Source organism: Spinacia oleracea, chromosome 4 (genome assembly GCF_020520425.1).
Source record: "Spinacia oleracea cultivar Varoflay chromosome 4, BTI_SOV_V1, whole genome shotgun sequence".
NCBI lineage: Eukaryota > Viridiplantae > Streptophyta > Magnoliopsida > Caryophyllales > Amaranthaceae > Spinacia > Spinacia oleracea.
In genome coordinates, this window is record NC_079490.1 from 162,519,623 (window position 1) to 162,529,350 (window position 9,728).

The window sequence follows — 9,728 nt, forward strand, 5'->3', positions numbered from 1 at the left end:
ATGAAACGGAGAGGTAATGAGGGGCACTGCAAGTATGGATATCCGAAGAACTTCTCTGAGGAGACAACTAACAGCAGCGATGGGTACCCACTTTATAAAAGGATAAATACTGGAGAAAGTGTTTGTATTCGCCGGGTTAATATGGATAATAGGTCGGTTATTCCGTATAACCCGTACCTATCATCACTCTTTGATTGCCACTTAAATGTTGAGGTTTGTTCCACCATAATGGAAGTTAAATACTTGTACAAATATGTGTACAAGGGCCATGACAGGATCTCATTCAATGTCGTACAGGATGGTAGCACTGCTATTGTTGATGAGATCCAACAATATCAAGCTGGGAGGTGGGTTTCCCCGTGTGAGGCAGCATAGAGAATTTTCGGGTTCGATTTGTTTAAGATGTCTCCATCAGTGTTGCCTCTGCAAATACATTTACCTAACTTGCAGACAATCCAGGTCATGCCTCATGAAAATTTAGACGAAGTCATTTCAAATGACAGAAGATCTCGAACTCAACTGACAGAATTCTTTAGGGCAAACTCTGCCACGCCTGATGGGACGGGCTATACATATGCAGAATTCCCCGAGCATTATAAGTGGGAGGGTAAAGAATGGAAAAAAAGAAGCAACAAGACCGTTGTTGTTGGAAGGCTCGATTTTGTAACACCTGCTGAAGGAGAGCGTTACTTCCTCAGATTATTACTGATGCATGTGCATAGCCCGCGCTCCTTTGATCATCTTCGTAATGTTGATGGATATAAGTGTGCCACTTTTCAGGAGGCAGCTTTGCGGCTGAAATTACTAGAGGAAGACAATGCTGCCGACTTATGCTTAGCTGAAGCGTGTGAAGTGCAAATGCCCACTGCTTTCCGGCAACTTTTTTCAACAATTCTGATCTTCTGCCAGCCAAGTGACCCCAATTCCCTCTGGTTGAAGTACTATGACGCTCTCTCTGAAGATTTTAGGCACCAGTTCCCGGGTTCTGACAGCAAGTCAAGGGAACTCACTGTTAGATCTGTTGAGCAATCTCTCGAAGCAATGGGGAAATAGTTTAGGGACTTTGGCCTACAGCATTTGAATGCCTTTCAAGATGATGAATTCAGGCGAACAAAAGACATTATCGATGCACTTGATGCACCCATACCTCACGACTGCATTGATGCCCGCAACACATTAAACCAAGCACATCATGAGGCATTTGACAGCATTATTGACCACGTTCTCAAGGGGAAACCTGGTGCATTCTTCATAGACGGGCCCGGAGGAACAGGAAAAACGTTCCTATACAATGCTCTCTATGCAGAAGTTTGTTTGATGAACAAGATTGTCCTTCCAACTGCCACATCTGGAATTGCAGCATCAAATATACCTTCTGGGAGGACTGCTCACTCTCGGTTTAAAATACCAATAGATTCTGATGCATCCCTTGCTTGTGATGTTCCTAAACAGGGCAGCCTTGCATGTTTAATAAAAGAAACATCGTTAATTATTTGGGACGAAGCTTCAATGGCAAGGAAAGAAAATGTGGAGTCCCTAGACATGCTTCTTCGAGACTTGTGTGATGAGAATGTCCTTTTTGGTGGCAAGCTTGTGGTTTTTGGTGGCGACTTCCGTCAGGTCCTACCCGTCCTACCACGCAAAACACAGCGAGAAGCTGTTGCCGCTAGCTTGGTCAGTTCTGTTCTTTGGCCTCAATTCATAAGGTTCAACCTCACTGAAAATGTACGGGCAAGAGAAGATCCCTACTTTTCTGCATTTTTGCTTTCTCTCGGAAATGGTGAGCTGCAAACCGGCGAGAATGACCTTGTGCAATTGCCAATGCAGATAGTACACCCATCTGAGGGCACTGCTGACCCTATTGCCGAACTTACAACTATAGCATTTCCCGAGGTAGATGTTCGCAGATCCGCCCCTGCCAATTTCACAACAACGGCTATACTGACCCCCCTGAATGAAGATGTTGACGATATCAATGCTACCTTGATAGACAAATTCCCTGGAGAATCTGTAATGTACAGGAGTTTCGATACAGTCCTTGATGATAATAACGCGATTTATCCTCCTGAGTTTATACACACCCTCTGCCCAGGTGGGATGAGCCCACACAAGCTCGTCTTGAAGAAAAACAACCCTGTTCTTCTGCTACGCAATATCCTACCCTCATCTGGCCTGTGCAATGGGACACGGATGATATGCAAGAACTTCTACCCAAATCTGATTGAATGTATCATCACGACGGGGCAGCACAGCGGAAACCATGTTCTTATACCCCGAATCAGACTGCGCCCTTCTACATCTTCCAATTATCCTTTCCAGTTTTAGAGGAAACAATTTCCTATGAAACTAAGCTTTGCAATGATAATTAACAAGTCACAAGGGCAGACACTAAGCCAAGTCTCCATCTATCTTCCCCAGCCATGTTTCTCCCATGGTCAACTTTATGTGGCGTTGTCTCGTGCTAGAAAAGCATGTAAAGTCAAAGTTATTTCAAAACAATCACCAGAACACCAACCTGGGCACCGGGTCAGAAATGTTATCTCCTATGATTGTTAGGTTATGATACATATGACATTTACATAGATCATGCGGAAACAACCATTAACCCAGGAAACATATTATTTACACATAATCATATAGCATAATTAGATGCATACTCTTTGTTGCGTGCCCTCCCTAGCTGCGCCCGAACCGAACAAGAACAAGTCTTTTAGGACTCCAAGTGTCGTCCCTCCGTAGATAGTCCACAGCACGTCCGGATCCGCCTTAAGATTGACCAACTAGAACCGCCCTTAAGGTACTAGAAAATTCGGCACTTTTATGAGCAAGATGTGTTTTAATTTTCTCTCAAAAACTCACTTTTGAATACTTTGAAACTTGTGTATAAATTATGACCCCTAGGCCTTTATTTATAGAGTTATGGAAAAGGAATCGTAATCCTAGTAGGATGCGAATTAATTGGAATTAGAATCCTACATGAATTCTATTTAATTAATTTATCCAATTAGGAATAGACATTTAATCATACACTGACTCTTGCAGATTCAGGAATCACGCATGAGCACAAACTCACACACACACGGCAGCCACAAGGGCTGCCCATGCGCGTGCGAGCAGCAGCCCGCGTAGCACGGCCCACGCAGCCGTGGCCTCTTGGCGCGCGCTGGGCCTGCCTTGCGGTAGGCCTGGCCGCTGCCTTGGCTGGGCTTTGTGGCGCGCATGCTTGCTGGGCGATGGCCCCGGCTTCGTGCTGGGCCTTCGTCCGGCAAGCCTCGTCCGATGCTAATTCGTACGATACGCTTCCGATTAAATTTCCATTTCCGGAATCTATTTCCGATACGAACAATATTTAACATTTCCGATTCCGGAATTAATTTCCGTTTCGAACAAATATTTAATATTTCCGTTTCCGGAATTATTTTCCGATTCCGGCAATATTTCCGATTCTGACAATATTTCCGTTTCCGGTAATATTTCCGATTCTGGTAATATTTCCATTTCCAATAATATTTTCCGATACGTACCATGTTTCCGTTTCCGGCAACATCTACGACTTGGATAATATTCATATTTCCGATACGATCCATATTTCCGTTTCCGGCAATATCATCGTTTCCGGAGTATTCATTTCTTGCCTGTGACGATCTTAGCTCCCACTGAAACCAAGATCCGTCGGTTCCGAATATTCATAGATGGAGTATTTAATGCCATTAAATACTTGATCCGTTTACGTACTATTTGTGTGACCCTACGGGTTCAGTCAAGAGTAAGCTGTGGATTAATATCATTAATTCCACTTGAACTGAAGCGGCCTCTAGCTAGGCATTCAGCTCACTTGATCTCACTGAATTATTAACTTGTTAATTAATACTGAACCGCATTTATTAGACTTAACATAGAATGCATACTTGGACCAAGGGCATTATTTCCTTCAGTCTCCCACTTGTCCTTAGGGACAAGTGTGCATTTCCTAATTCCTTTGTCGCTCGATGCTTGCTCTTGAACATAAGGTAAGAGTTGTCATCCTTATTATGTCCAGAGGTGTTCCTCGGTTTCAGAGTTCAACTGATCAAATAAACAGATAATCATAGCCTATGATTCATCCGAGCACGGCCATGCATTTCACAGTTTCTAGCTCTCCGAGTGGCCTTGTACAACTTTTAAGCATCTCATCCCGATTTATGGGAGGACAATCCCAATCTTGCGATCTTGAGATTAGACTTCGTTTGATAGGTGATTACCTGAGCGTTGCCTTTATAGCCTCCTTTTACGGTGCGACGGTTGGTCAACGTCAAAGCAACCAGTTCTCAAACAAGTAATCTCAAATCACTCAGGTATTGAGGATTTAGTGTCTAATAATTTAATGAAATTTACTTATGACAGACTTTCATCTCTTATAGTAAAGTTTCATAGGTCTCGTCCGATACTAGTCTTCCCAAAGTAAGTATCTATGCAAATGATTATGACATTGCCATGTCCACATAGTTCAAGAAACAGAACTACTAGTCATCTTGCATTCTAGTCGTCTAACGTTTTCTATGCGTCCAATTTTATAGAAAACTCCGACTAGGGACCATTTTCAACCTTTGACATTCAAGTTCACTTGATAGACATTTCTTAGTCACAGGACTGGTCCTGATAGTCTATCTTGAATATATCGTCAAATTTGAAGGGACTCATCATTTAATACTAAACCAAGATTAAATGGAATATGAAAATACATTTCATATATGATAAATGTTCAACCCCAATGTTTTATAACCATGGGCCTCAAACCCATCTTCTAAAACAATTCATGGAATTCAAAGCTATGCTTGATTTCCAGTGCTACAATGTGAGTGTTGCTTCTCACTTGTTGCATAGGTTTAGTTATCATGCTTTGCCAATCTTAACATCCTTTTCATCGAATGTTCTTTGAGATATGATGATAAGATCTTTTCGAGTTTGTTTATTATGTGATCTAGTCTTTCTTACTTCGATGGTGGTTTTACTCATTTTGCAATGAAGAACCATCAAGATAGCAGACGTTTTTCTTGCTTCAAGAGTGGTTCTACGCATTTTTCAATGAAGAACCATCAAGCCAGCAGATAGGTGATCTACCCAAGTTCAGTGAAGAACTTTAAACAACCCTGTTTTATTGCTCTTTAGGCAATAATTACTTTTACTTCAACTGTATAGGTTGCTAGTGATGCTTTGTTTGGATTTACCTATCCAGGCAGTTCAAAGATATGTGGAAGATTCTCCAACTATATCTTGGAACATAGAAATTATTATTTTAATTTCCCACGCAACAACTCATGGTCTCCAACCCATGTTGCCATTTCAAAACACGATGCTCTATAGCTCGTCCTTATCAATGGTTAACTCCAAAGGGTCTTGCTTGATCCTTTGCCAGTGTTTATGCGTGTAGCATCAATATTTAGCATATCTTTATTTCCTTGAATCAAGAACTATTCCTATGTACCTTTTCAAGTACCATAAGTATTCTTGATCTCGATCTAGTTGATCTTCACTTAGATCAATAGAGATTGGTATATGTTCGTCATGGCTAAAGTCATACGATACGTTTTTGGCGATCCTCATATTATATCATACATGATAAATTCTTTTGCAGAATAATTCCCAATTGAATTCTATTCATGTAACTTTAGCTTATTCAATTTCAGCAGATACTGAATCCAGCTAAATTCTTCGACATATAATATAGGTTAAGAATCTCATTTAGACTCTTTGATGTTTAACTTAGTAAATGCTTATACATAGTTCAAACATTCTTTACTTAGATTTATTCACATGGGTCGAATATCTCCAATGGAGACTTTCGTGTTTGATTTAGTAAATGCCATTACTTAATCCAAAACAATATCATAAGATTTTTGTAAATAGATCTTAATACCCAGTATGTACTAAGTTTCGCCATGGTCCATCATTGATGAATAATTTCAAAATCTAAGTCATTAGCATTTGAATGTTATTTCACAATAGAGAGATATGTGTGTAATACACATAGGACCAATTAAGTTTTAAGTACTCCCACTAAACTTCTTATATATCTATAAGAATCATGTATATTTTATGAAACTAAAATACTTATTAGCTTCACTAAAATACAGTTCTAATTCCCAATTGCTTGCTTAAATCTGGACTTAGATTTCATAAGCTAGCTTTCCTTTTTAAGCATTTATTTGGATCCACAAATCCTATGACATACCATGTACATAGTTTATTCCAATATTTGATTGAGGAATACGTTTTGTCATCCAATTGCCATATGTACCAATATGCAATCATTGCTTGAATTATAGACTTAAGCATTACGATTTTGCATGAGGTTTCAACACAATCCATGCCATGAATTTGCTTGTAACTTTTAGCAACTAATCTAGCTTTGTGTGTGAACACAATTCCATGTTTGATGGTTTTTATCCTTAAAACAAACTTGCAACCAATAGGTGTGAAACTATTCTTGCAAATCAACAAAATTTCAATTTTGTCATCAAAACATTGAGTATGTTTTATGGCCTCTAACCATTTAAAACATTTGAGTCTATATATGGCCTCTAACCATTTTAGGGAATCTAGGTTTCGTCATAGCTTTCTTACAAGTCATAAACTCATTAATCTACATGATAATAGTTTGACTGCAAGTTGTAGGTTTCTTCACTATAGAAGAATCTCATAGTTTCATTGACCAGAACTCTATGTTTCCTTACTATCTAATAGAAGAATCTCATAGTTCCAGTGGCTTGAACTCTATGCCTACTTGGGTATAGAACATCAAACAATAGAATATCAATAGCCACTTGAAAGTCCTTTGAATATTCTGTTCTCCTTGAAGCACTTGTAAAGTCTTCTAAGAGATGTCTATTCTTTAAAGCCACTTCTAAAGTCCTTAAAGAATAAGTTCGGATTTTCTGAAGCACTTCGAAAAGCCTCCGGAATGTCCGTTTATGTTTGTTGTTCGCCTCGAAAACTTTCGAGGTCTATTTTCTCCCACTTGTCATTTTGGAAACGAATCTCCAAAAGGACATTATTTCGAGCAAACAAACATTATGTTCTCAAAAATTCGTGGTAGAAACAATACCCTTGTGTCTCATTTGAATAAATCACAATGAAACATATATCTAGACTTGGGCCTTAGTTTGTTGAATAACAAACACTAAGCTCCCACTGAGTTTAGCAACTCTTTAGATATATATAATTGAAAAGATATCCTGAAATTACTTTTCAATAGCTTTGACGAATTTGGTTTAGTTTGGTGGTAGTTGAGCATTTGTTTTAGAAATTATAGGAAAAGTCTTTATGATTCATCATTGATCGAATCAAGTACTAATTGACTTCGATCATTCCAACGTAGATATGCCATATCTTATGGAGTTAGATTGTGAAATTACAACACACAATCATTGATGATCATATTTGGTCTCAAGTAATCATCAACATGATCTAACCTAGATCTTTATGATTTCTTGCCGAGTGGATTTTATACTTCTGAATCTTTGAACTAGCCAAACAGATTCAACTTATATCACATTTGAGTAAATAAACCTATATTCACTCAAATCCATGTGAAATAATAAAGTCATAAAACCTTTCTTTAGCTTTGAACTCTATCGTCTAGGCGTTCTAACAATAGTTCATATTCTTTGTTACTTTCAACAAGTAAGACTAGCTTGTCTTAAGTTGATCTAGAAATCAACCAACTTTCAAAAGTCCATCAAAATAGAGCTTATGAATGTTAACTTGTTGATATGGTCTAAGCAACAATGCCAAAGATTTAATGGAACTCAAATCAAGGGTTTGATTTGAACCTAGTAAAGTTCTTTAAAGAGTTGTTTGTTTTAATCAAGCATATTGACTCAACCAGTAATTGACCATTTCATTCAAATAAACAAACAAACAAGCATTGTTTTTGTTCTTCTGAATATGAGTCTTTCTGTGTTTGAAGCAGAAATTTAGGTATGCTGATTATGGAACAAAATAGCCATTGAGTTCCAGCCTTTGAAAGGACTTAAAACAAACTAGATGACCCTACAACTAATGTAGCATTGCCATGCTTCATTTCCCACTTGTAGGTCATTAGTGTATCCTAGCTTCCATTATTTGAGTTATTACCGAAGTAAGAACCTCAAGCGGTATATGATACCAAGGAAGTTTGATTGCTAGGTCACTTCTCTTTAAACATAAATTTATAGGTAGAAACGGAATCGTAAATTCCTTTCATTTGTTCCTCGTTTTCCTATTTCTTGTACCCTTTTTTATAGTCTTAAGAATTGAATTCTTTAGTGTTGACTTTTATACTTTGTTAGACATGTCCAATGTCACCAACAAGGTTCTTTACCATTTTAATTTATGTTGAATATTCTGTTTCAACTAGATGATCTTACCAGAAGCTTCTAAAGTTCTCTAAGCATCGATCTATTCGAATGTCTAGGAACTAGACTCATTCGAGAATTAAATGGAAAAAGGATTTTAGGTTGTTAACCATTGGTAAAGCTGAGCGTTTAAACTCAATGCTTTATGATCTCAAAACTACATTGTATTTTGAATTCACAAGCACCAATTGGTTTGCCATTCGATTTTGATATTCGAAAACAACCATAAAAGTCGCTATAAGAAACGTACATTTTAAATTGCTCACTTTCTCTCATTTCCGTGAATCGTTCTTGGATTCACTACCAATCGAGGAAATTTACTGTTACCTTTCTAAAAGGATTTATTGCAGTGCAAGATATTTAATTATAAACAATAATTAAAACATACATTGAAGCATGCAAAGTCTAAACATTTATCATGAATAATAACTTGAAATTAAAGCAACCATGCAATTCAAACAAGTTATTAGCATTTTATTCGAATTTATTGTTCCGGCAGGTGTGAATAAAATGATTCCAAGACCCTAAAACCATTGAAGAATTAAGCACAGTTTGTCGACTCAATTCTAAAACATTTTAGGTAAGCAAAAGCCTTTTGCTAATAGTCTAGAAACTACTCTTGGTTGATAGGTACGTCTAAGAACTTATTAGGTAAACCTATCGATTTTGCCACGACATAAAAGGACTCCTTACTTATATCGTTGAGTTTCACCAAAACTAACATGTACTCACAATTATTTGTGTACCTTGCCCCTTTAGGACCAATAAGTAACACCTCGCTGAGCGAAAACTATTACTAGATTGATGTAAAGGATATCCAAGCAAGTGTATATTTTGGCATGGCACCTTTTAACTCAATTTTTAAGTTTGGAACTTAAGGCTCTTACTATGTTGGTTAGATTTTAAGTGAACTAAAATCCTTAATCATGCAACATAATCAAGCTTTTGATCTCATGCATTTTAAGACATATTTAAAGCAATAAATAACTTAAAACATGCATAAGATATTTGTGATCTAGTATGGCCCGACTTCATCTTGAAGCTTTGACTTCAAAGTCCGTCTTGAAAATCTCCGTGGGAGGCACCATTTTCTTCAAATAGGATAAGTTATAACTAATTACAACTATTTGATGGTTCGCAGACCATATTTGAATTGAAAAATAACTTTGGTACTTTAGACCAATTACATTCAAATTAATGGTACGCAGACCATATTTTCTATCCTATTTGGGCCATACTAGTCACTTCATAACCTGCAAAACAGTACATATACAATATATACCATTCACCCATTCATTATCATGAATGGCCCACATAGCTGGTTAGTAAAACACATTATGCATCACGTAAACA

At 37.7% G+C, this 9,728-nt stretch overlaps 1 protein-coding gene across 1 annotated transcript; it reads left to right on the forward strand.

Moving 5' to 3' along the window:
- Positions 1 to 402: 402 nt before the first annotated feature.
- On the forward strand, positions 403 to 2,325 carry LOC110790983 (uncharacterized). The gene is made up of 2 exons (XM_021995741.1): positions 403 to 1,011; positions 1,054 to 2,325. Exons 1-2 carry the CDS (start codon positions 403 to 405, stop codon positions 2,323 to 2,325), a joined length of 1,881 nt encoding a protein of 626 aa, XP_021851433.1.
- The last annotated feature ends 7,403 nt before the right edge of the window (positions 2,326 to 9,728 follow it).